General features: G+C 38.7%; 1 protein-coding gene and 1 non-coding gene across 3 annotated transcripts; one reads left to right on the top strand and one right to left on the bottom strand.

Annotated features, from left to right (window-relative positions):
* Nucleotides 1-21,397: 21,397 nt before the first annotated feature.
* On the bottom strand, nucleotides 21,398-21,503 carry LOC145018977 (U6 spliceosomal RNA). Its single transcript, XR_013667299.1, has one exon. It is a non-coding gene; the product is annotated as a U6 spliceosomal RNA (small nuclear RNA).
* A 484-nt stretch (nucleotides 21,504-21,987) lies between these two features.
* Nucleotides 21,988-26,300, top strand: LOC145017709 (CBS domain protein with a domain protein (DUF21)). 2 transcript variants are annotated; one of them, XM_078975691.1, is made up of 14 exons: nucleotides 21,988-22,388; nucleotides 22,924-23,000; nucleotides 23,481-23,564; nucleotides 23,657-23,770; nucleotides 23,923-24,006; nucleotides 24,177-24,248; nucleotides 24,693-24,760; nucleotides 24,891-24,978; nucleotides 25,086-25,159; nucleotides 25,231-25,576; nucleotides 25,688-25,734; nucleotides 25,823-25,904; nucleotides 26,027-26,117; nucleotides 26,201-26,300. In XM_078975691.1, exons 1-13 carry the CDS (start codon nucleotides 22,148-22,150, stop codon nucleotides 26,066-26,068), a joined length of 1,419 nt encoding a protein of 472 aa, XP_078831817.1. In that variant the 5' UTR covers nucleotides 21,988-22,147; the 3' UTR covers nucleotides 26,069-26,117; nucleotides 26,201-26,300. The 2 variants fall into 2 exon arrangements, with proteins under 2 accessions (XP_078831817.1, XP_078831816.1); XM_078975690.1 differs by having other exon boundaries at nucleotides 26,027-26,300.
* Nucleotides 26,301-27,624: the final 1,324 nt, after the last annotated feature.

The following is a 27,624-nucleotide window of genomic DNA, read 5'->3' as shown; positions in this document are numbered from 1 at the left end:
TTATTTGTTCAGTTTCAGTTTCAGTAGAACAGCATGCTAATATAGGACTAAGGATCTAGGAGAATGCCTTATGTGCCTGCTTTATGTATTACAGCTTTATGAGTATTGCATGCTAGAATTGAGTAGACAGCAGTAGGATAGCCTGATTAGGTTATGCCTGATAGTGGGAGCTTAGCATCCTATGCTAGTGCAGTTTCTTGTTACGAGAATAGTTTTGCTTGAGTCTGTTTCCCTTGTCCGAATGTTGCTTGCTTCGTGCTTTGTGGGAATCTGAGTGATGGGAGTTAGCCATTAGGTGAACACGTCACACCACATGTGGTCAGGGTTGAATAATCCCAGAGTGCTGGAACTGGCCCTATTGCGCAGCTCTCGTTTGAGTCCAACCGTTATAGGGACGGGTCTTTTACTTGAAGGATTATCTGATCCTCATCACATGTGATGGTGTTTAGGTAGTGGCTAATTGGCATTATGAGGAGACCTTCAGCAGCTGAGGACCAGTTGTGTTAAGTCTGAGGTTTCCCTAGGGCAAGCCTAGGATGAGAGTAGCAGAGAATAGCAGTAGTAGAAGTGACTTGGTGGAGTCAAGGCAGTCCTTGAGGAAAGTACGGATAGATGTGGAAGGTAGTATGGGCCCGTACTACTGAAAGCAGAGGATCCGTACTCGAATCAGGGAAGGCCAAGACAAGACCAGGAAGCTAGTAGTAGTATCACGATCCCTTGTGATATTTCAGTGTTTTGATGTTGTTATGATATGTTCCAGAATGGTAGTTTTGCACCCGAGACCAGCAGTCGGCAGCTCAGATGCCGGAGGGGGATCAGGATCTGGATCAGGCCCGGAGGTCGGGCAGATGGATGAGCAGACCAGAGAGTTCCTTTCTTCTGAGGTTACCCGCATCATACTGGAGCAGACTCCTGTGATCTTCGGTTCGATCAAGGAGGGTATTTTAGAGCTGATGGATGAGAGATTGGGTGGTTTTCGTACTGAGATGGCGGCCATGATGGGGTCGCGCACACTTACGTTCAGGGAGTTTAGGGCATGCGGAGCTCTAGACTATTATGGGGTGCGGGACCCCATAGCGAGTACCAGATGGTTGGCGGATGTGGCCAACGCTTTCCGCACTAGCAGGTGTCCCGAGGGGGACAAGGTCAGATTGGCATCCTGTCTTCTGAAGGACAGGGCACGGGATTGGTGGGAGGAGGTTGGACATGCCATCGGGGATGATGCAGCATTGGATGCCATGACCTGGACTGATTTCTCTACTAGGTTCAGGGCGGAGTTTGCACCGGTCATTGAGGTGCAGCAGCTAGCTAGGGAGTTTCAGGACCTTACCCAGACTACAGAGACGGTGGCGGAGATCACCGCCAAGTTCAGGGAGAGGGCTCTTCTTGTTCCTCAGTACGCAGCCGATGAGGAGATGAAGAAGGCCCGTTATCATGAGATGTTGCGGAGTGATATCCGCATGTTTGTGAGCCGGTCCAGTTGTAAAACGCTGGACGACATGATTGCTAGAGCTAGGGAGAGGGAGATTGATCTCGAGATGGAGAAGAAGAGGAAACCGGAGGCGGTTTCGGGTTCAGGCAGTGTGGGAAAAAAGCCCAAGGTTTCAGATCACAGGTCCAGGAGTCAGCAGAGCCACGGTCGGTGTGGCAAGTGTGGGAGAATGCACGAGGGGGCGTGCAAGGCAGGGAGTTCCGGCTGCTACAAGTGCGGTCGGATTGGGCATTTGAGCAGGGATTGTACGACCCCTGCTACTACGGTTACATCATCAGATCTGATTTGCTTTCAGTGCAATCGGAGGGGACATAAAAAGTCCCAGTGTCCCAGTTTAGCTGCAGCGGAGAAGGTGGTTGCACCTGCCCCTGCCACCTTGAGGATTACGGATGGCCGGCAGGGCCGATCTGATGCGCCAGTGGCGAAGAGTAGGGCGTTTCAGATGACAGCAGAGGAGGCGCGAGCGACTCCTGATGTGGTGACGGGTATGTATCTTTCCTTCACCTTTTAATTATCATTATCGTTTGAATATTACTTGATGATATGTTTTATTTAGGGTCGTTCTCGGTGAACGGCATATCTGCTTTGGTATTGTTCAATTCGGGGGCTACCCGATCATTCGTATCGCTTGCGCTTAGCAAGAGATTTAGCAGAGCTCCAGGGGAGCTGGATTGTCCATTAGAGGTTGAGATAGCAGATGATAGGACCGTGAGGGTCGGCAGAGTACATAGAGGGTGTTCCCTTCAGATATTTGATGAACAGTTTTCAGTGGACCTGGTTCCTATTCCCCTGCGAGGGAATAAAGTTATTGTGGGTATGGATTGGCTAAGCCCCAATGGGGCGGTGATTGATTGTGAGCTTCAACTAGTGAGGGTTCGCACTCCCAGTGGGGGAGAGATAGTGATTCAGGGCGAAAGGCCCCAGCGAGGACCGACCTTTTGTTCCGCCGCAAGGGCGAGGCGCTATGTTCAGCAGGGTTGCGCCGGTTTTGTAGTTTACATCTTGGATGCCCGGGAGAAGGGCAAGACGACGATTGATGATGTTCCTATTGTTCGGGACTACCCGGATGTATTTCCCGAGGATTTGTCGGGGATACCTCCTGAGAGACAGGTTGAGTTCAGGATCGACCTAATTCCTGGTGCGGCTCCGATAGCCAAAGCACCGTATCGACTAGCTCCCCCTGAGATGCAGGAGTTGTCTACACAGCTGCAAGAGCTGTTAGACAAGGGTTTCATTCGGCCGAGCAGTTCGCCTTGGGGAGCGCTGATCCTGTTTGTGAGAAAGAAGGATGGGTCGCATCGTATGTGCATTGATTATCGGGAGTTGAACAAGGTAACGGTGAAGAACCGTTACCCACTTCCGAGGATAGATGACTTGTTTGATCAGCTTCAGGGAGCGTCTTGGTTCTCCAAGATCGATCTACGCTCCGGTTATCATCAGATGAGGGTTAGAGATGAGGATGTAAAAAAGACTGCTTTCAGGACCCGGTATGGTCATTATGAGTTCGTGGTGATGCCATTTGGGCTCACCAATGCCCCAGCCGCGTTCATGGACCTCATGAACCGCGTGTGCAGACCGATGCTGGATCGGTCAGTGATAGTATTCATAGATGATATCTTGGTATATTCCAAGACACAGGGGCAGCACGAGGAGCACCTGCGGGAGGTGTTGGAGACCTTGAGGAGGGAGAGACTCTTCGTAAAGTTCTCCAAGTGTGAGTTCTGGTTGCGCGAGGTGCAGTTTCTTGGTCATCTCGTCAACCAGAAGGGTATTTTGGTAGATCCGGCCAAGATAGAGGCCGTGATGCAGTGGGAGGTCCCGAAGTCTCCATCTGAGATTCGGAGCTTCCTAGGGTTGGCAGGGTATTATCGGAGATTTATTCAGGACTTCTCCAAGATAGCAGTGTCGCTCACCCGACTAACCAAGAAGTTGGTGGTATTTCATTGGGGGCCTGAGCAGCAGGCGGCGTTCGAGACTCTCAGACAGAAATTGTGCGAGGCTCCGATCCTTACCTTGCCAGAGGGAGTAGAGGACTTCGTAGTCTATTGTGATGCTTCGATCACAGGTATGGGAGCAGTATTGATGCAGCGAGGCCATGTGGTAGCTTATGCCTCGAGACAGTTGAAGCCTCACGAGGCTAATTATCCTACCCACGATTTGGAGATGGGGGCAGTTGTGTTTGCCCTCAAGATTTGGAGACATTACCTTTATGGGGTCCATTGTACTATATACACGGATCACAAGAGCTTGCGATATCTTATGGATCAGCCAAGTCTGAACATGAGGCAGAGGAGGTGGTTGGACGTGCTGAAGGATTATGATTGTGAGATCCTTTATCATCCAGGGAAGGCTAACGTGGTGGCCGACGCCCTAAGCCGCAAAGTGTCGGCGGCCCCTATTAGAGATCTGTGTATGAGGATGACAGTGATCACTCCGTTGTTGGAGGGCCTCAAGGAGGAGAGGCAGAAGTGTGAGAGGATAGTAGGCCGAGTAGCTTCGTTCGATTATGACAGTCGGGGTTTGCTGACGCTTCATGGGAGGGTATGGGTACCGTACTGGGGTGGAGTGCGGCAGGTATTGATGGACGAGGCTCATAAGTCTCGGTTTTCTATCCACCCAGGGGCGACGAAAATGTATCGAGATCTTCGACCTGATTATTGGTGGCCCTGCATGAAGCGGGACGTCGCTTGGTATGTTGAGAGATGCTTGACCTGCCGGAAGGTCAAGGCGGAACACCAGAGACCTCACGGCAAGATGCAGCCGTTAGACATTCCCGTGTGGAAATGGGAGGACATCACCATGGATTTTGTCACCAAGCTTCCCAGGACCGCACGCAGAGTGGATTTGATATGGGTAGTAGTGGATCGGTTGACGAAGAGTGCCCATTTTATTCCGATTCAGGAGAGTATATCGGCGGAAAAGTTAGCCGATATCTATGTGCGAGAGATTGTGGCACGTCATGGAGTGTCGGTATCGGTGGTGTCAGACCGAGATGTCCGTTTCACATCCAGATTCTGGAAGCGGTTCCACGACGAGATGGGTACTCGCCTTCATTTCAGCACCTCTTTTCACCCCCAGACTGACGGGCAGAGTGAGAGGACGATTCAGACTCTTGAGGGCATGCTGAGGGCATGTGTTCTAGATTTTGGGGGCAGTTGGGATACGTATCTTCCGTTAGCGGAGTTCTCGTATAACAACAGTTATCATGCGAGTATTGATCGACCTTCTTTTGAGATGCTGTATGGGAGGAAGTGTAGGACCCCGATTTGTTGGGGCGAGGTCGGTCAGCGAGTCATCGGGAGCACAGAAGTGATGCTCAAGACGACTGAGTTGATCCAGCAGGTCCGTAGTAGGCTGCAGACTGCGCAGAGTCGGCAGAAGAGCTACGCTGACAGGAGGCGTTCGGACTTGGAGTTTCAGGTGGGAGATATGGTCCTTCTGAAGGTCTCACCTTGGAAGGGTGTCATCAGGTTCCGGAAGAGGGGCAAATTGGGCCCCAGATTTATTGGTCCTTTCAGGGTTTTGGCCCGGGTGGGTCGGGTTGCTTATCGGTTAGATCTTCCTGAGGAGCTTAGTCAGATCCACAACACCTTCCACGTGTCGCAGTTGAGGAAGTGTTTGGTGGATGAATCAGCAGTCGTTCCCCTAGAGGATATTCAGGTTGATAGCAGCCTGAATTATATCAAGAGACCGGTCGCGATTCTGGATCGGAAGGCCAAGACTTTGAGGAACAAGGTAATTCAGCTAGTGAAGGTACAGTGGCAGCACCGGAAGGGGTCTGAATGGACGTGGGAGGCTGAGGAGGAGATGAGAGCGCACTACCCGGAGATATTTGCAGATCCAGCCGTAGCAGACTTCGAGGACGAAGTCTGAGATAAGTGGGGGAGAATTGTAACGACCCGTTCCCGGTATGTTAATTTATTAGTAATTGTTTTAAAGATTTGCAAGAGGGACTCGGTGAGTTCATAGCCTGACTCGCCGAGTAGGGTCGCGACTTCGAGCACGTGTTAGCTGGAGACTCGGCAAGTCCATATCCCGGACTCGGCGAGTCCATCCGTCTGGGTGAAACCCTAAATCCCCGGGTTGCCCACTATTTAAGTCACCTTATAGCCCCATTCTTGCCTCCTTCACCCTGAGAACACTGTGAGAAAAACCCTAGTTCATCCTTGAGAGTTTATAAGTGATTTTGTGTGATTTGTGAAGGCTTGAAGAAGGAGAAGAAGAAAGGAGCAAGGAGAAGAAGAGTTGTGCAAGATCCAAGGGCAAATCTGAGTTATTTGGAGGTATTTTCGGATTCCCCTCTTGTTTTATGCTTTAAACCTCCATTAGAACTCTTCTAAGAACTAGTTGATGCTTGTTCCAAGCCTTGTGCTTTCATGAACGCCCAAATAAGCCGAGATAACCTTGGATCTATTCATTGAGAAGTCCCATAGTCCAGATCTATTGCCTTTATGAGGATACTTTGCATATTAACCCTAGATCTATCCCTTTTATGCATCTTTTAGCCTTATTTTCCCTTATTCATGTGTTGTACACGTAAAGTTGGAAACTTTACGTGGTAAACCAGCTTATTGGACTCAGATCTATCATTTGTATGTGTTGGATTCAAGCAAAATCGGGTGAAAAACAGTTGCATGGCGGCAACTCGGCGAGTCGGGAAGAACGACTCGGCGAGTTGAGTCGCGAGTCCCCGATTCCTTCATTTTTAGCAGTGTTGAGTGGAACCAGTGAGTTAGAGAGTGGACTCTGCGAGTTGAAGGTAGACTCAGTAATGGAGGGACTCGGCGAGTTGTTCATACAACTCGGCGAGTCCAAGGCAATCTTCGTAAGATCAAGAACAACTCGTCGAGTACGTTCATACGGCTCGGCGAGTCGAATGAAGATTGTCTGAGTTCTTGGATCAAGAGGGTACTCGTCGAGTCGATGCCATACTCGACGAGTAGCAGCGAGTAGGATTGAAAAGTGAGAGTAGGACTCGGCGAGTTGGGTGGCCCAACTCGGCGAGTCAGTCCAAATGAGAGTAACTTTGACCAAGGGTAAAAGAGTCATTTTACCCAAGTGCAGTGTTTAGTATTTGATTGAGTGTGTTTATGGACTTGTAGCCGGGGAGATACAGGAGCAGCAGCCGTTAGCTTCCAGAGCCACACACTCAGTAGCCAGTTGACGAGGTGAGTTTCCTTCCAGTAGGGACGGGTCTAAGGCTACAATGTCGGCCCATTCAGTTAGCAGTAGTTTCCGGACTTTGGTCCGATGCAGTAGCTAGTATGTTTGACGCCTTCGTGGCTCAGACAGGATTTGTATGCTATGTTTTATGTGTTAAGTGTTATGGGTTCCGGGCTACGTCCCGATGTAGTATGCAGTAAATGTGTTCATGCTAGATGATGTGTTATGCTATGCCATGTTCAATCAGTCAGTTCCGGACTTCGGTCCGATGCAGGGGACAAGGTCCCAGTCGGTTCCGGACTTCGGTCCGATGCAGATAGTTCCGGACTTCGGTCCGATGCAGTTAGTTCCGGACTTTGGTCCGATGCAGTTAGTTCCGGACTTCGGTCCGATGCAGTTAGTTCCGGACTTCGGTTCGATTCAGGGGACAAGGTCCCAGTCAGTTCCGGACTTCGGTCCGATGCAGTTTCCGGGCTTCGGCCCGATGCAGTGGGCCAGGCCCAATATGTGTTTATATGTTACTGTATGGTATGTGGTAGTTTGGGGGAGCTCACTAAGCTTCGTGCTTACAGTTTCAGTTTTGGTTTCAGGTACTTCCGCAAGCAAAGGGAAGAGCTCGGGGTGATAGCATCGCACACACCACAACTTAGCTTTTATCCTGGGGATGGTTTTAGTTGTCTTGATTTGATATAGTATGATACAGTTTTTCCACACAGTATTTTATTATGATTTGGGATACATCGCGTATGTTTTTATGTTATGATACTCAGATTATGGTTTTGATTACATTGAAAAACAAAATTTTTGGGTCGTTTCACTTGTCCTTGGTCACATTTGGATCATTTCCGAGGTTAACCCGAGTATTAAGCCTTTGAGGATGGATTGGACATAGATTTGGACTCTTTTGATTTTAGAAGCTCTAAGTTGTTGGCTTTATCCAGGCTAAGGTCCCATTTCATGACCTAGGTTTTCTTTGAAGCTTGGATTAAGTGTTTAGCCCCATAACACCTTGCATGCACGTAAAGTTAGCAACTTTACATGGTATACTAGCTTAAGCAGTCCAGGTCTATGAGTTGGAGGTATTGGGATGGACTGAAATCGGCAAATAGAGATGTCACAAAATGAACTCGGTGAGTCAGTTCGTGGACTTGATGAGTCGGGCCGCAAACCCAAACCCTTCTGTTTATGAGTCAGATCAGTGAGTGGGGTTTGAGAAGGACTCAAACAGTCTGTGTCCATTTTGGACATGAAGATCATGGTACTCGATGAGTTCAAGTAGGAACTCGAGGAGTCCAAGGCAATCTCCTTACCTTTTGAAGATGGACTCGACGAGTTGAAGAACAACTCGGCGAGTCAGTTGAGGATAGTCCCGAATGGTTAGTTAAAGGAGAACTCGTCGAGTTGTTGCTAGACTCGACGAGTAGAGTCGAGGTTGTTTTGAAATTTGAGGAGCATGGACTCGACGAGTTGGTAGAATAACTCGGCGAGTCGAGTCAACTGGATGTTGACTCTGACCGTTGACCTTGACTTTGAGAAGGACCATGACCAGAGTTGACCTGGTTGACTTCTGGATGGCAGTTAGGATAAGTGTTGTTATCGGTATTGGTAGCTCGAGGAGCTAGAGGAGCAGCAAGTTCGGGGAATTATCGGTTAGCAGCCAGAAGGTTGTCAACAAAGTTCAGCAGTGCAGGTGAGTTTTCCTTCCAGTAGGAACAGGTCTACGGCTACAATGCCGACCCGTTTAGTTATTAGTAGTTTCAGACTTCTGTTCGATGCAGTAGTTCAGTGTGCTTGATGTCTTCGTGACTCATGTATGTATTTGTGTTATGTGTTCCGGACTTCGCTCCGATGCAGTATGCGGTATATGTGTTTATGCTAGTAGTTATGATTATTCTATGCTATGTTCAGCTAATTTCGGACTTCGGTCCGATGCAGAGGGCAAGGCCCTGGTTAGTTCCGAACTTTGTTCCGATGCAGTTTCTGGACTTCGGTTCGATGCAGAGGGCATGACTCTGGTTAGTTCCAGACTTCGGTCCAATGCAGTTTACGAACTTCGGTTCGATGCAGTGGGCAAGGCACAGTGGTTGTTTTATATGTTATTGTATGGTATGTGGTAGTTTTGGGGAGCTCACTGAGCTTTGTGCTTACCATTTTCAGTTTTGGTTTCAGGTACTCAATTTTCAAAAGAGAAGCTCGGGAAGATTGCAGAGCACACACCATTTGTTTAGCTTGGGATGTTTATACTCTGATATATTTTGATATGAGACTTGATACATGACTTGTGATTTATATGTGAAGAAGTTATTTATGGTTTTTTAATAATGTTAAAACAAAAATTTTTAGACTATATTTTTTGATGGGTTTTATACAAAACAAACAATCATATGTGTGCATGCAACCCTAATTTGAGGATCTATGTTTTCACAATTAAACATACAAGCAATGAACACAAAAAACTAGAAACCCTAGGATACACATGTAATTTTCGAAATTAACATATAATTAGGGTTAGGATACATACCTTTATTGTTATATTGTAATAACAATCAAATCCTTGAAGATCTTGAACTTTGGTAGCAAGCGCCACAAGTGTCGTGCCTCTAATGGCTCATAAACAAACCTAGCAACCAATGATTACTATGGAGAGAGAAGGGAAGCATAAAATTCATCCCTAGCCTCTCTTGGAGTGCCCTTAGACGAAATCCAACCCTATAGGGGTTTATATAGGTGATAAGGAAGGTTTAGGATAAGGCAGGTGTATCTTAGATAACCCAAATCTCTTAACTTCCTCCATAAGGCTTCCAAGGCACCCTTATAGCCCTAGGAAACCCTGGGACACTCTAGATTTCGTTCCATCCCTCTAAGGGAGGTTCTAGAATGCTCAATGCTCAACTTTTGAACATTGCCACCTTTAGTCTCTGCAATTTCAATTATTTCCTTTAATCCCAAAATTAATTCCAAATTAATTTCTGATTAAATATTAATTAAACAATATGATTTTTAATTAATATATTATATCCATAATACATTAATAAATTAATTTATTATCCAAGTAATAAATTAATAAATCATTATTCTCTCTCCAACAATAATCTTATTCAATTGTCAGGTACATACCAATTATAGTTATGAGCTTAGACACCTAATTCAACAGTCTCCCACTTGGATAAGTCTAATAACTATAGTTGTAAGTATAACTTCAAAATTGACTAGCAAATTTTAGCTACCAAAAGCCGCTGTCGAACTCTGATCTTATAAGTGACGTGTCCTTAAGATAAGGGATCATATATTCCTCCATTCTAGATATCGTATAGACTGAGACATGGGTTTTAAAAATTCTCTTTGTCTATGTGTTGTTTCTCGATTTCCGATTTATGACGACTGACAACAGACTACAATTGAACACATCAACTTAGTCCCGGCTTGGCCAAGCGCTTAGGGTGTCATCACTAAATCATCGAGGGTCCCACATATATCGCTTTTATCCCACTTTGGGTAAAAGGAACAAATAAAATTCGACTCCAATGCTCGCTTGTATCTACTCATCAAATCACACACAACAATATGTTTTATAACACCAAGTTATTGGTGCGTTTACATATTATCAATGTGCAACCGACTTGCAGAATACAACTCACACGTCTCGGTTTCAAGAATATAAGATATTATCGTCTCACCAATCACTCGTGATAAAATCCATGAAGCGATCCAAGTGAGTGTGGGTTTAATCCAATACTCTAATCTTATAGCAACACTCATGAACTCTGTAGCAAACTTGTGCTATGTCTAAAAACTTTAGACAATCTACAGACGGATTCATGGTGCTCTTCATTCATACCTACTTCCAAAGTATGAGCGACGGTGGAGGATTTGAATAATCTTATTATTCGGGAAGTCAAAACATGCAAAGTGAAACACAAGAATAATACTAATCCTATATGGCTCCAAACCTTTGAGTATAAATAAAACATTTTTTATTTAATCACCATATTGATTACTCATTATTTGTTGTTTCAGGTAATCAACTTCTTACTTGAATTATAACAACAGTTGTCCCATGCACCAAGCATGCACACTACGTTTACCTATGGTCCTTACTGCGTGAAATAGATCAAATGAACACATTTCCAATGATGCTCATTTCACAATTCCTAATCCTAATCATTAGTGTAAGAATACAAAATTCTTGCCACTACTAGAATATGTTAGATTCTAACATTTTATGCAACAATCCTTTCGTAATGTCACCACACAAAAGTCACCAAGAGTTGGCCAATGAAATTACAAAGTGATCTATTGGAGATTGTTACACGACAATCCCATAGATGTGAAGTCTCACATTCGAAGTACATTCCTTTGAACATCCTTATTCCATAAAAGTTTCTAATCTAGACATAAATTCTTAACGTTCAACTCCCAATATGGAAACATTTCCATATTTGCCAAATGACAACTCATTCTAAATAGAATCTTCCAACTACTCACAAGCGACCAATCATTGGCGAACCTTAGATTGTCCTTGACAGTTGTTTGATTATTTTAGTCAAATCCGGTTCTACTCCCTTTTTCCCTCTTAATGCCCTAGACATTTGGAAAATTATAGAACGGTCAAATATTACAACATATGCAATCAATCATATACGAGAAGCGTATGGGGCACGATTCATAATGTCTTACATAAACGCATGATACTTTACCAGCCATTTTCCATAATATTTCTATTTGCCACATTCTCACAATTTGATCTATGAAGAGGGATGTCATAATAATAATCGAATTTTGAGAATGTAGTTAATATATCCTTGACTAAATTTGATTAAAATTTCTCGATCTAAGCTTTTAAATTTGAAACGAAGTATAACATTCTCTCCTTTAATTATAGCAAAACAACTGTTCAACCCCTGCAACTTTGCAAAGTGAAACTTTTGTTTTATATAATTAATATTGCCAACATGCAACACTTAAAATAATAATCATGATCCCATTATCATGATGATTATATCCATTCCAGCATAACACTTATGCTCCCACTAGCTTTGACACGTATTCATAAATCGGTTAAACTTCTAGAAAACAATACTTATTGACTTCCAAAGTTATTCTTTTCTAATACGATGTGCTTCGATAAGCCTTTATCTAAGCTTATCAAACTCATACACCGTTCCTTAGATAGCTCACATGTGTGTCTAAACTAATTCAGAACTTATATTACTAAGTCCCAAACGTTCAGACTAATCGCCAAATCTCACAATTCGAACTATGAAGAGGGATGCCGTAATCATAATCGAATTTGAGAATGCAATTTACATAATTGCTATCTCTTTAAAATCTCTCTTAGTGAAAGCGTTTCCTCACAATTATTTTCATGAAGGAGTGAAACCTTATGACACTTAGATTTTATGGTGGATGTGTTCCTATCCATGTGAATTTGTCATAACCATGATCGTAAGATAATGTTCGTGAAAAATCCAAACTCATATGCACAGAACTTGTTCATACTTGATTTATTGCCATCAAGGATCTCACCATTGCTTCCAAGTAATTTAGCAGTTCACCTATACTTTTCAATGTTCTTTCATTGAACAAGGTGCTTGCCTTTATGCAGTCTATTGAGAAATCGTAGAACTCATATGCATAGTTTACTAAACTGGAATGGCACATAAACAAGGATATGTCAACACGATAGGTTACAAACCTCAAGTCGTACGCTAGTGTTTAATAATAGGTTTACTCTTGATTAGTTCTTGAAACTTTTCAAGATCATTTAGACTCCCATTGACCTCTTGACATATAAGATTCTCCTGTCAAGAAACATTTATTGACAAAAAAATATTCAATAGTTAGTGTCGATTCTTATCAAGACAAACACTACACACTATTGGTATTAGTTGGTCTTTGTTTTATCCAAGACATCATAATTTACCAATTTCAAACGTACAAGAGTAAGAAAAACAAATTTTCTACTTTACATTTGAAGAGTGTGTTAGAACTTCTTAAGATATGTCACTCAATTCACAATCTTGGAGTATGACTCTAAGACTTTATTTTGGAACGAAGTATGATTCATCCTTTTGATTTAACCATTTCAATAATTTCTGATTTCTCTTCTTAGCCATACTAGTGCACTAAGATGTCCTTAGAGGATTAATTGTGATATGGTTTCATAATCAACAAGACGATCATAAAACACGATACAAAAGTACTCTCCCTTCTTCTTAGATAGGAGAAACTTTTATCTTTCTGCCTAATTGATTCTTCTTATTTCTTCTGTTATGCATTGAAACTTTTCAATGATTCAGAATTACACTTAATCTTGTAAGCATAACCACATTTACTAGACTTTTAGTAAATCATGACGAATAATCTTATTGTTCTTTGTGGTGGACTTGACTAGCGTACAACATTGTGTACCAGTTCTCCTAGTCCTTCACTTGACTCTTTGTCAAGGAATTAGTCTTAATTTTCCAAATATGAAGGTTCTCATTCATAATACAATACAATTTGTATGATTCCAAGTTTCTTTCCAATTGAAACTCAGGAGACAAAAATCTTTACTTATTTGGTAAATTCTCGACATTTCCACAAATAACTTAACTAAGAATCACATCCATTTCAACATTGCTAAAACTAGAAATACACAAACGACAGTTTTTCATACATGCCATTGCAAGGAAATAAATAAATAAGACAAAAAAATTATTTTATTTATAAAAGGTGTGGAAAAACTTGTCCTTACTATGCAATTCAAATGAAAAACTATGCTATTACATATTCCTAAGCAATCTATCATAAATCTAAAAGTAGCAACTCCAAAAATCCGATCATCGAATCATGCGATCGAAATCCATTTCTTCGCGATCAGACTCAGCTTACTTCTTCCTTTAAGCTTCCTTTTTTTCGATTCTACAAAACATCAAAAAATGTAATCTTATCACATAATGTATTAAGAATCAAAAAATAGGAACTTACAGAGTTAGTTAATGGATTTTACCTGAAGTAGAGACATACGTCTTGACTCTCCCATCTCTGAGATCTCTCAGGTAGACATGACAGCTTCGTCTCCAATACCCCTTCTCTTGACAATAAAAGCAAATTGACTCTTTTGTAATAGCACACAGAACTATCTCAGACTTTGCCTTTCTCTTATGGTCAAACTTTTTGACCATGACATGCTTTACGTTGCCACTGCCTATGTCCATGGAGGTTTGGAAGGCAGATCTACCAATCAACTTTGCTTCTCCAGTGCGCCAAATCATTTCTAATTTAGCAGCAACAAGCAAATAGGTGAGATCGATGAGGGTCACGTTGTGGTCCATCGTATAGTACTCTCTTACGAACTCACTATATGAGTCAGGAAGCGATTGAAGAACCCAGTCACAACCAGCTTCTCATAGACAACGACTCCCAACATTCTTAACTTATCAATGTGCGACTTCATCTTTAAGACGTGTGCACACACTGACTTTCCTTCTTCGTGTTTACTTGCCAAAAGAGCTTGAGTGAGCTTAAACTTTTCAAGCCTTCGAACTTGTGGGCCAGGGAGAACAATAGGAGGAGGTGGAGGAAGTGAGTAAATATCTCTTGTTCCTCGATCGAATCACGGAATATCATCTTCATGTGGAAAGCTTATTCCAAGGGATTTGGGAAGACCGCAGTTAGAATAAGACATCTACAAAACGGGAGAAAATTCAAGTTAGTTGATTGAGTCCTTAATAAAACACCCAAATGAGATATTAAGGCTAGGATCTAACACAATATTCTACAATTTGGAAGAGGGATGTCGTAATCCAAATTGCAAAACATTTGAAGGTAGGTAAATGACGATTTACCAAATTCCACCATGAAAAACGAAAAGGAAATTTAAGTTTTAAATGAATTGAAACTCCTAGATATTTTGAGATTTATTGAACTTTTCAATGTCATGTTTAAATCTCTAAGGGAGGAGGGAGTCGTTCCCTCCCAACCCACCGAACCCACTGCCACATCAATTTTTCTCTTTTATTTTTCTTCATCTTTCTGAACCCACAACACATGAAAATCCTATCTTTTTGAACCCGCTCAACCCACTCAATTAAAAAAAAATATACAAAACAACTAAGGTACAAATTTTAAAACACATGGTACAAGAGAAAATAAGAAAGAGAAAGTAGAGAGAGATGATGAGGTGGGTTAGCGAAACCAATCAACCCACTCGTTGAAGCAGGAGTGGTATCGCCGGTAACTCTATTGCTAATTAAGATTTTACATTTGATCGTTTTTTTTTAATTGAGTGGGATGAGTGGGTTCAAAAAGATAGGATTTCCATGTGTTGTGGGTTCGGAAAGATGAAGAAAAATAAAAGAGAAAAAGTGATGTGGCAGTGGGTTCACTGGGTTGGGAGGGAATGACTCCCTCCTCCCTAAGGGTGGTTCTAGAATGCTCAACGCTCAGCTATTGAACGTTGCCACCTTTAGTCCCTGCAATTTCAATTAATTCCTTTAATCCCAAAATTAATTCCAAATTAATTTCTGATTAAATATTAATTAAACAATATGATTTTTAATTAATATATTATATCCATAATACATTAATAAATTAATTTACTAACCAAGTAATAAATTAATAAATCATTCTTCTCTCTCCAACAATAATCCTATTCATTTGTCAGGTTTGAAGGCAACCCAAAATGACATTACTACTATCAATTCAAGTAAATAGCAATTATAGTTATGAGCTTAGACACCTAATCCAACATTTTTGGGATGTTACAATTCATTTACTATATTATTATCTGTAAGAACCTTCTATTCAAATTTCAAGATGAAATACAACTATTGTTTTGTTATTGTTGTACTTATGCTATATATCAAATTGCTTGTGATCCATGAACAAAGTCGCACAACCCGATATGTTATGCCGTATCGACCGGGGTTGTGACAAACCCGAACAAATGGATACCCTTAAAGATGAATTGTTTCATGTGACAGTTGTTTAAAAATAGAGTTCCAACTTATGCAAACTTATTAAATAGGGGATCACGATAGGGGTAAGCGTTTGGACTTGACCGATTCTTGGATCGGATTGGTTTTGCAGAAATTTGTAGACCTTGGACTCGACCCATTGAGGCTTACCAGGTCCAAGTCCAAGTTCGGTTCCCGATTTGAAGGTCTGAATGTTCACCCCTAGACTGTGGTGGATTCAAAATTATGACCTTTTTGTCACTCCATGGTGGAAGATCTGGATCATACTTTCTTATCATGTTACATTGCTTCAGATTTGTGGAAATGGTTGTTAGAGTGGTCTTTTGTTATCGCTCGAATGCCTTTGTCTTGTTCGTAGTTGATTGATACGGTGCATTCATGCGCACGTGGAGTAAAATGAAGAAAATGAGACTCTCTCTTGTGTACATAACTTTACGGTTATATGGAAGACCCGCAATCTGATTGTCTTCACGAATAAACGGCGACATTAGTATCAACACATATACTTGGAATCATAATAGATCAAAACTTAGTAAAATTGATTAGTTTAATTGATGTATATCTCTAATTCTAAACTCCTTTTTGTAATTGTTTGAACTTCTCGCTTCAACTTTTTATTAATGTTATTGCTCACCGTTTAAAAAAAAGATTATAATTTTAGAGGGTGTTTGTATTGGCTTTTAAACTAACTTTTGACTTTATCTTTTAGAAAAAGTCCAAAAAGATGTTTGGGTAAAATGAAAATGATTTTTTAATCAACTTTTGCTATAGAGTAAATTCAAGCTTTTTGACAAGTCACGGAATCGTGACTTTTCCTAACTTTTCACCAGCTAAAAACATTAAATTACATTTATAACCCCATCTACCCCTAATCAATTCACAGACAATACGTTCCCTCATTACTCTCTCGTTCTCTCCACTCACCCACTTTCTACTCTCTCGCATCTCGTTCGATCGTTCCTGCACACCGGCGATCTTGCTGCAACATCGACAATCTTCTTTCTCCATCTCCGATCAGGTAAGTTTGTTTTCTTTTCCAGCCGATTTCCGATTAATAACTTCGATTTACAATATCTTTGTCGATTTTCGATTTCCAGTAGCAAAGAAATGTAATTTTTCGATTTTCCTTGAACTGTTCTTCTCTCTCACATCTAAAATACTGATTATTCTATGATTTGTTCCTTCCGATTTCTGAAATTGATATTTTGTGATATTCTGTGATTAACATACCTTTGTGAAATTGATGAAATAGGGATGAAATATTGATTAATAATTAGTGAACTTGATAAAATATGGATTAATAATTAATGAAATTGATGAAATATGAAGCTGATGGAATTTTTTGTTCATGATATTTGTGTTAACAGGTAACCGATTTCTGTGATATTCTGTTTTTCTGTTTTGATTATAATCTTAATAAATTTATGAAATCATTTAGGAAGGTTAATGAAATTTGTTTGTTGTTTAAATGTTGATACTATATGTAATTCACAGATAATGGATGAAAACAGCACTACAATTGTTGATTGTGAAACATCTTTGAAAATGAAAAAACCAAAATTTGCTTGGGATAATCGTAGCTTCATGGTGTTTGTTGATTCGTGCTTGATTGAAAAAAAAAAGGCCATAAACCCACTGCCTCCTTTGATAAAGTTGGGTGGGAAAATATACAAAAACGCATTAAGGAGAAAACATGTTACAGCCTTGAAAAAAAACAACTAACAAACAAATAGGAGAACATGAAAAAAAAGTGGAAGCTTTATGACCGCTTAATGAGGTTTGAAACCGGACTCGGTGGGACGAGAAGCCTAGTGGATGCATCGCCTGAGTGGTGGGAGGAGAAAATAAAGGTATGATTACTATTCTTTTTAATTATATTAAGTTATGATTGCATATAGATTGAACATATTTGATTTATAATATCTTTTTGTCTTGCAGTAGAATAAAGATTATGCCAAATTTAGGAACACATATTTGAGTATATTTGATGAGAAATATGTTACTTTGTTTCGGGATTCTGTTGCCATTGGAGATCAGACTACGAGTCCATTACAATTTCAAAACAATAGCAATCCAAACGAAGAAAATATGGAGGGCAAAGGAGATAGTGATGAAATCAATTTAGATGATGATGAGCATCTTTTCCTAGTCTTCGTGAAAGTAGTTAAAGTAAAAGGAAGAGGTCTAAGTCTGTTTCCAACAACCGTACAACCAAGAATAAAAGTTCAATTTATGAAGAAAAAGATGATGCTTTATTGGATGCCATATCATCAAAAAGCACACAAACTTATCCACAAAATAATCCTTCCCCAACAATAGCAGATTGCATGGCCATTGTCATCAAGTTTCCCGATTTTCGTGAAGGTTCCAACGAATTACCACAAGCATTGTTTGTCTTCACCAAAAAGCAAAGTCGGGAAGCTTTTATGTTTCCAACGACCGACGAAGCCAAGATGGAGTTTCTTAAGTTACTTATGAAATAATGATTTAGCAATATGTGTTATGCTGTGACATTTATGTTTTATCCCTTGACAATATGTGCTATGCTTTGAAATTATGTTTTATGTTTTGACATTATGTGTTGTCCTTTGACATTATGTATTTGACATTTTATATTATATGTTCTTGTTTGTCTTTATGTAATTGACATTTTATATTATGTGTTAATGGTTGACCTCTTTTTATTTGTATTATGTAGGATGGATAGTGATGATTCTAATTCATCCAATGATAATGAAGAATGTTGGGTGGAAGAGGATAGAGAATTTGAAATGTTATGTGGATTAGCTTTGAAAGGGATAATAATCGCTCATAACTTACGTACGCCATGTCACACTTCAGACCGCACATGGCACATGTTTATTACTGAAGTATTAAATGGCCATCCTAGACGTTGTTATGAGATGTTTAGACTTAATGTACCGGTTTTTAGATAGTTATGCATATATCTTGCTACAAATTACAAGCTACAACAAACACGAAATGTATCTATCGATGAGTCTGTAGGAATATTCTTGATGACTTTGGCTCATGGGTGTAGCAATAGATTTGTGCAAGAAATTTTTAATCATAACGATTCACAGGCATTTCTATACAGTTTTGGAAGTCGTGCTAAAACTGAGTGCCGACATCATCAAGCCAGACGCAAAATATAATGATGATGTTCCCGAATATATATTAAATAAGCCTTGGTATTATCCATTGTTCAAGGTATTATCCAATTTTTATTTTCTTGGTAGTCAAACTTTAACAAATAATGTATTTATGATATATTTTTGAATTTGAAGGATTGCATTGGTGCTATAGATGGGACACACGTTAGGGCATCGGTTCCACAAAAAGATGAAGTGAAGTACATTGGTCGAAAGGGATATGCAACACAAAATATAATGGTTGTTTGTGATTTTATCATGTGCTTTACATTTGTTTGGGCCTGTTGGGAGGGGACTGCACATGATACAAGAATTTTCAATGAAGCCTTACATAGACCAGATCTTAATTTTCCCTATCCAACGGGTGGTTAGTATTTTTTTTTTTGGAACACAAGTTTTATGTTTTTACTACTTGTTTGAAACGATTAATAAATGTTTGTTTTATTTACAGATAAATATTACGTTGTGATGCCGGATATCCAAATACGAGAGGGTATCTTGCTCCATACAAAGGCACAAATATTCGTTATCATTTACCAAATTTTCGACGTGGACATACAGCTGCTATTCGTGAACCTCGTGGACCGAAAGAGAAATTTAACTATCTCCACTCATCATTGCGAAATATCATTGAACGAACTTTTGGAGTGTGGAAAGCTAGGTGAGCGTTATTAAGAGACATGCATGTTAATTACAAGTACAAGAACCAAGTGAGAATTGTGATAGCATCGATGGCGATCCATAACTACATTAGAAAGGTTTGTAGGTCTGATAAAGCGTTTAATATGGCACAACAAGAATCCTACAATCCCGTATGAGGTGATAGTGGTAGTGATGTTTATGAAGAAGGTCCAAGTACACATCGCACGAGCGATGATGATTTATATATGGCAGCGATACGGATATTATTGCACAAGATATAATCACATTGCGAAGATGAATGTAATATTATCTATGATATTTTTTTATGAATTATTTACAATTTGTATGAACGTAATTTTAATATTGGCATGGTCTAATCCAAAAAAAAAAATAGAAATATTTTAATTTGTATGAACGTAATTTTAATCTTGTCATGGTCTAATACAAAAAGCTATCTTATGAATTATTTACAAGTTGTATGAACTTAGCAATTTTAATATTGTCATGCTCTAATCCAAAAAATTAGAAATATTTTAAAAGAAATTTATATTTTATATTTTCTAATAAAATGTTTATAAAATTATAATATGTGTTTAAAAAAAATTTGAAGCATAAAATAATATATGTAAAGTAGTAAATCAATGTAAATATAAAAACATATCATTATTAGTCATTTTATATGTAAAAATTACACCAAACACATTAATTTTTGTTTTTTTCCCTTCAAAAGCTAATAAAACACATTTTAAAAAGGGATTGATTAAAAAGACAACTTTTACAAAGCTTTTTTCCCTCCAAAAACTAATAAAACACATTTTAAAAAGGGATTGGTTAAAAAGACAATTTTTACAAAAAGTTGTTTTAAAAAAAGACTTTTGACCCACAAAAACTAAAAAAGAATCCACTTAGGGTGGAACCTAATAGATTGCTATCTTTCAATATTTCTATTACAGTGTAATTTGTTGACATTCTATCTGTAAAATTACGTGTGTTACTGTCGACATCCTGTTATAGGTTATAGGTTCGCGGCTGAAGTCATTGCTAACATCAGGTAGAAGGAATAATGACTTAGGAGGGTAATAAGGTTTTCAGTTTGTCCGTATTAGGCCACTAAGGTTTTTTTTTTGTGCGTATTAGACCAATATGGTTGTTATTACCGTTTAGAAATAGTCCTTTTACCGATTTTAACCGGTAAAAGGACTATTTCTAAACGGTAATAACAACCATATTGGTCTAATACGCACAAAAAAAAAACCTTAGTGGCTTAATACGGACAAACTGAAAACCTTATTACCCTCCTGAGTCATTAACCCTAATTATTTAGAAAACATGCTTACTAATCAATGCGACTGATTTGTTTGGCTGAAAATAGTTGCTTCCATTTAAACTTATCTCACAACCCTTCCAGAACTTCTAAGTCCAAAACCTCATATGATTGATGATCTTCATTACATAAATATGCAACATTTTATTAATAACTTCTTTTTTGTCATTTAAATGCTTACATGAACACATCCATATGTACAAAAACAATCTCACTTTGATACCTCCCATCAATGTCTACATTTGATAACGAATGGAAATGTAAAACCAATAAGGACTTGCAGAGGATGTCTATTATCAATTATTTTATAAAAAGAAAAACCTTAATATGAACTAAGAAACTGAAGTTGCAAAATGAATAAAAAAATATGCACATAAAAAAACACATACATACTATATACAACACATAAACGGAAGTTTATAAAGCATGAAACTTAATGACAGGAAAAGTAAAAAACTTAAAGAAGACTTTATAGAAAGAATGATCAGCCTTACTTGCCACAAATGGTTGAGAACATCAACAAGAAGATCAATCTGACTATAGAATCCACATATTGTAAGATCATGACTTCAGTAGATGAACTACTGAAACGTAAGAATTGCAATTGAACTCTATTAGCATTTGAAAAGAGAATTAGGGTTCCAGAGAAGACGACGAAGGGTTAAAAAATTTTTTGGACCATTTCTCGATTTATGTGTGTCATCCTTGCGCAGGGGCCATGCTAATCTTCTCTGTATCGTTCCAATTTTATCGGATGTCCCCAAAGGGACGACTATAGATGAAGAGCTTCGCCATATAGAGGAATAGCAGGTTATATAGGACGACGTGAGTTCTAAACGAACTTGTTTACTGTTGATGGTCATATATTCTTAATGTCTTTAAAATTAGGGTTAATGACTTAGGAGGGTAATAAGGTTTCCAGTTTGTCCGTATTAGGTCACTAAGGTTTTTTTTTGTACGTATTAGACTAATATGGTTGTTATTACCGTTTAGAAATAGTCCTTTTTACCTGTTAAAACCGGTAAAAAGATTATTTCCAAACGGTAATAACAACCATATTGGTTTAATACGCACAAAAAAAAAAAACCTTAGTGACCTAATACAGACAAACTGAAAACCTTATTACCCTCCTAAGTCATTATCCCCGGGTAGAAAGTAAAGTAAGAAACCTTTGGGTTTGGATTATAAATAGTATTTTAACAATAATTAACGATAATTAAATATACGTAGAAAACTTTCAAAAAGAGCCAGTAGGACTGGCCCGCCTTTCGCGGTTCGGAGTGCACCGGTTCATCGAGGTTTTAAGCCATGTGTTGCCTCCATTTCTCTCAAACGCAGGTCTCCTCTTTGTCTCTTCTTCTTGGTCCTTAAACCTCGTGTCGTGGCTCTCGCAGAATCTGAAACGAGGACAATTATGAATACATTAACCCTTGCCCTAGCCGCCGGTGCCGGACTTTCGAGGAGGTCTATAGTCACTGATTCAAACGATATTGAGTTCGGAGACCCTTGGTGGTTTGTTTATGCCGGAGTTTCGTGTATTCTTGTACTATTTGCGGGGATCATGTCCGGTTTAACCTTGGGACTGATGTCTTTGGGAGTTGTTGAGCTTGAGATTCTTCATAGGAGTGGTACCAACAAAGAGAAGAAACAAGCAGGTACCATTAATTTATTGGTTGCGTTTCAATTTTGACCGAGTCCTTTTGAGTTTTGATTGAACTGTGAAAAAATTGTTCCATCTTATATTGCTAAATCTCTTCTAACAAGTCTACCAAACTCGGTTGTGTGTTAGGTAGAGAACTTGATTTTTTGTTTTTTTTTTTTAATATTAAATTTAAATGATAGGTGTTCATCAAATCTCCAAAATTAGCCAAATGAGAATTCTTCGGTTCGATATATAGAGGATGGAAATTTCAATCCAGCCTTTGTTTTGGGATCAGTTGTCGTTTAGTGAACTCTAGATGCCATAGCCAGAAATTAGAACTTGAATATTTCTGTTAGATTTATGGTTGATTCATGAAATTGTTTAGTTGTGTGGTATGCAAGAGGCTTGCAAGAATTAACCATTGCAGCTTGAATGAATACTATGTTACTCTTGGTTACAAAGTATATTCTTATAAACATAAAAAAAACTGTGCTTGCTTTCATTTTATTTGGTCAGAAAATTCCATTAAATATTTGCTTCCCTCACAGCTGCTATCCTCCCGGTTGTCCAAAAGCAACACCAGCTTCTTGTAACACTGCTTCTGTGTAATGCTGCAGCCATGGAGGTGAGTTCATATCTAATGCTTTTTTTTTTTTTTTCTCTTTGATGATAGCAAGTTTGATCATTGTTTGTATCTATGTTTCAAATATAACTATTCTACAAATTTATCTGCATATGCACCAGTCATTTGATACTACATTTCCACTAGGAGTGAATGTTTTAGCTTGTCCATTAATGGGATAGCATCTTTTCATTTTGTTGTTTAAGTATCTTTTAAGTTTTTTATGAGATGGAATTTTAATTATCATGTTATTGAAAGAAAACTGGTAAAAAAGTGTCTCTAGTTTCTATGCTGCTGTATTTGATGATTTATTTGCATAAAGAGTCGGAAGTGTAAATGTTATATGAACATAAATTTTTGAAAATTGTGAACTTTGTTATTCAATGTACAACTTATAGGCTTCACATTTATTGTGATGTTTATACCTGTGTATATTAATAGTGACTGATTACAATTCTAAGTTGTAACGCTTACTCCCTGCAGGCTCTTCCTATTTACCTGGATAAGATTTTTCATCCAGCTGTTGCAGTGTTGTTGTCAGTGACCTTTGTGTTGATATTTGGAGAGGTATGTAACTAGCTATTGGTATTGTATGATATTCCTTTTTGCTACAATAAGATATTTTACATGATGAAGACTAAAGTATTATAATATACCAGGTAATTCCACAAGCAATATCAACAAGATATGGGCTTGCTGTGGGTGCTAATTTTGTGGGGCTTGTCCGATTTTTGATGATCATTTGTTATCCTATTGCTTATCCTGTTGGAAAGGTAATTTCTAAAGTGGTGCTGTGATTGATAAGATCCCTGTTTCTCTGAGTTTTTATATAGTAGTTACTAGTTAATTTATTCTATCTAAAGCCATTTGAGTTTTCTATGACAAATGCAGCATATAGAAATTAATAAAGCTGACACATTTGCAGGTTTTGGATGCTTTAATCGGGCATAATGATGCTCTGTTTCGGCGGGCCCAGTTGAAAGCCCTTGTATCCATTCATGGCCAAGAGGTAAACCTTCATTTGTTGCACAAAGCTAAACATTGGCATATGCATTATGCCTACATTTGCACACAGCTAAGAGATATGAATATGATTGCAAGTCATGAAAATCCAGCATGTTTTATCTTCTATAACTTGTACTCTTCCCTTTTGTTGTTTCTCTTGAAAAATCCTTATAGGCTGGTAAAGGGGGTGAACTTACACATGATGAGACTACCATCATAAGTGGAGCACTTGATTTGACAGAAAAGGTATACTTTGCGGGAAATATATCACTGTAACACTTATTATTATTATTATTATTATTATTATTATTATTATTATTTTATTTATAGTACTTTATTTACTTATAAATAGGCAACCTCTTTAGACAAGGCTATCCTTCAGCAATATATGTATATATATATATGGTGATTTGTATTATCTTGTTTTGAGCAATTTGGTTGTAGTTAGCGGTATCTCCATTTCTTTCTTCTTTTTGGCTGATATCCATGGCACCACTGAAAGCTACTTTTATTAAAATCCTAATATTTCATTGTATTCTTGTTAGCACATAATGCATGCTTAGCTCAAATAAATATACCCCATGAAAATTAGTACAACATTACCCTAAGTATTTGATTTATTCGGATGTATCTGTTTAATAGGATGATGACATGACATGACATGAATGTAACATATAAGAATATGTGCAGACTGCAGAGGAGGCCATGACACCTATTGAATCAACATTCTCACTGGATGTCAATTCAAAATTGGACTGGTGAGCTCCACTGCCAAGTCTCCCATGTTTCTTGTTAATTCTTATTAGTTAGCAATAGCATGTCTAAAAGATTTATATTTCATGTTTGTTGTGACACTCTGTTGATTTACATGTACTTGATATCGTGTAGGGAAGCAATTGGGAAAATTCTTGCCAAAGGCCATAGCCGTGTTCCTGTCTATTCTGGGAACCCTAGGAACATCATCGGACTCCTACTGGTAAATCCACACACTCCCAAATCTTCTAACTTGTTATATTGGCATCGGTTGTTGTAATTTGTAAAAGCCTCTAAAGCTGGGTTTCCTTTTTCATTTTCACCTAATAGGTGAAAAGCCTTCTTACTGTTAGAGCAGAAACAGAGACTCCAGTTAGTGCTGTTTCCATTAGGAAAATCCCAAGGCAAGTGTATTTCACTTTTTTTTTTTTTTTTTTTTTTTTTTTCTTATTCATGATATATTTTTATGCTCCAGGGTTCCAGCAGACATGCCATTGTATGACATCCTTAACCAGTTTCAAAAAGGTGGCAGTCATATGGCGGCTGTGGTCCGAGTCAAAAGCAAAGACCCTCCTCCTTCTCCTCCTCCTCCGGCTACTGATAAATTAGTTGCGAAAAATGGGAACAAATATTCGCAACTGACTAAACCATTGTTGTCCGAACTTAAAGAAGAATCGGATTTTGTGGTCGATATTGACAAGACTTTGAAGTCAACCATGCAGCATGCAGCAAAAAGTATAGCATGTCTGACTGATGATGTCGAAGAAGGAGAAGTCATTGGCATCATCACACTCGAAGATGTTTTTGAAGAGCTTCTACAAGTATCTTGCTCATCGTTCCTTTGTCTTAATTATTTTGGTCCATGTTTTTTATTCCCCAGTAGCTAAACTAAAACAGTTTCTCTCTCTCTCTCTCTGGCTGTTGTGCTGCAGGAGGAAATTGTTGATGAAACTGATGTATATATAGATGTACATAAAAGGTGAGTGTATCTAATTCTTACTTTGACATTTCTAGTCAGTCTAATTAAACTACTCTAAAACTTACATTGTCATTACTAAATGTTTCAGGATACGGGTGGCTGCTGCAGCTGCTGCTTCAGTTGTTGCCCGAGCACCCTCAACCAGAAGACTAGCTGCTCAAAGACCCACGGTACGTCTCACTCCTTTTTACAACATTTTTTATTTTATTTTATTATTATCTGCTAAATTTCTACATACACACTGTTGGTACTTGTTCAAATAATCTCTATTTTTGTTGTTGAAATTTACCAGGTGGTCAAAGAAGACAAGGCAACCCACAACAGTTCAATCTAAACACATTTGGAGCTTGTTCAGAGTACCAATATAACTATATAAGTAGATGGTTAGTAGAATGGTTTATTCGTCTTTACCATGTAAAATTTTACTAAAACTTAAGAACAATCCTTTTCGTTTTTTACTAATTAGGCTTAGGCTTCATTGGCTTCGCCTCATTTTCTAGAGAATAAACAAAGGAGGAGGACTAGTTGAGTAAATAAAAATTTCGCTTATTATTATTTTGTTTAAATGAATTCAGTTTTATGAAAATGTCGCTGATGCCAGTCTTGTTAAAATCACAAACTTGAATTACCATCATTGATTGGCATTCACAATAATAATGTTTGCCTAAAGTGGGGATAATTTAATTATACATGTGGAAATTGATCGATTTAACAAATTAACAATAACACCCTCTTAGTCCTATAGGAATGGGCAAGGGAAAGCTAAGATGTAGGCGTTTGGAATTGCTTTTATAGATACTTCCTTCCAACACATAAAGAAATTTGGGCCCTACCTTCAAATGAAAACTTGGCCCACAATTAGAAATAAACTACAATTGTGTGATTAAAAAAAAAAAAGACATCCAAGCAATAAAATTGAAAATAAAGATGACCATGAGTGAGCTTGTAAATACTCCATGAGTACACACAACAAAAAACATATACTACCTATATAGCAGGAAGCATATAAGGCGGTAAGAGTGTCAATGATCGTATCCTCGTAAAGAGCCAACTTCATAAGTTTAAAATGATACTATCATTCTGTTTTTTTTCTAACATCCTCTCATCCTCGTACCATCGACAAGTATGGTCTCCTTACTCCTAATAGTGGTTGTTGGTTGTCTCCTATGGATGTCTAAAGATCGCAATTTCCCTTCCCTTACTTTTTCGGTGATTGATGACACTCTGAGTGAACTTGTGATTGTGGTGTTCAGTACCATCCCTAACAAAGTTCTGCCACGTGTCCACCAACATGTCTTCATTTCCATGGCTTTTGTCTTCTTCTCATGCCTTTCTCAATTAGCTGTTATTTAGAGCCATACACAACTTTGTCATTGCTGTCACTATAAAATTCATTTCTTGGTTTCTGTAACTTTCTTATCGCGTAAAACTTAAGTTGTTCTCCATTTTAACCATCATGCTTTTATGTTGCGGATAATTTCTTCCTCGTGAGACCCTTCCTAATGGATTATATACCCAATGAACTTGAAGTTCAGATTCATCAATCTGAGTTATACCTTTTTGATAATGGGAGGTTAGGTAAAAAGAAATTTTAATAGTTGAAAAGGAGACAAACAAACAAGTTCAAAGTCTTGTAAAATATAGTCAGGTGTTTATAAGCTTATACACATTTTATTAAAAAAACTCATTATTAATTTATTAATAAATTTCTAAAGCATGTTTAAAATATTATTTTTTATGAATTCAAAAAAAAAACTATGGTTAGAAAAAGTGCTGCGGAATCAACCTAACTAATTCCACCCAATTAATTTGATCCGTCATTTTTTGTCATTTATATTTATATTAGGTTATAAACCATATAATACAAAGTTGATAAATTAAAATAACATA

The sequence above is a fragment of the Lactuca saligna genome, chromosome 9 (genome assembly GCF_052625555.1).
Source record: "Lactuca saligna cultivar CGN05327 chromosome 9, ASM5262555v1, whole genome shotgun sequence".
NCBI lineage: Eukaryota > Viridiplantae > Streptophyta > Magnoliopsida > Asterales > Asteraceae > Lactuca > Lactuca saligna.
This window is presented reverse-complemented; position numbering and strand designations above follow the sequence as displayed.

What these genes read in the sequence shown, in the direction of transcription:
- LOC145017709 (XM_078975691.1), top strand. Translation starts at nt 22,148, where the DNA reads ATGAATACATTAACCCTTGCCCTAGCCGCCGGTGCCGGACTTTCGAGG. An exon ending in GTAATGCTGCAGCCATGGAG is followed by an intron (nt 23,001 to 23,480) that starts GTGAGTTCATAT and finishes TACTCCCTGCAG; the next exon opens with GCTCTTCCTATTTACCTGGA. An exon ending in TATCCATTCATGGCCAAGAG is followed by an intron (nt 24,007 to 24,176) that starts GTAAACCTTCAT and finishes AAATCCTTATAG; the next exon opens with GCTGGTAAAGGGGGTGAACT.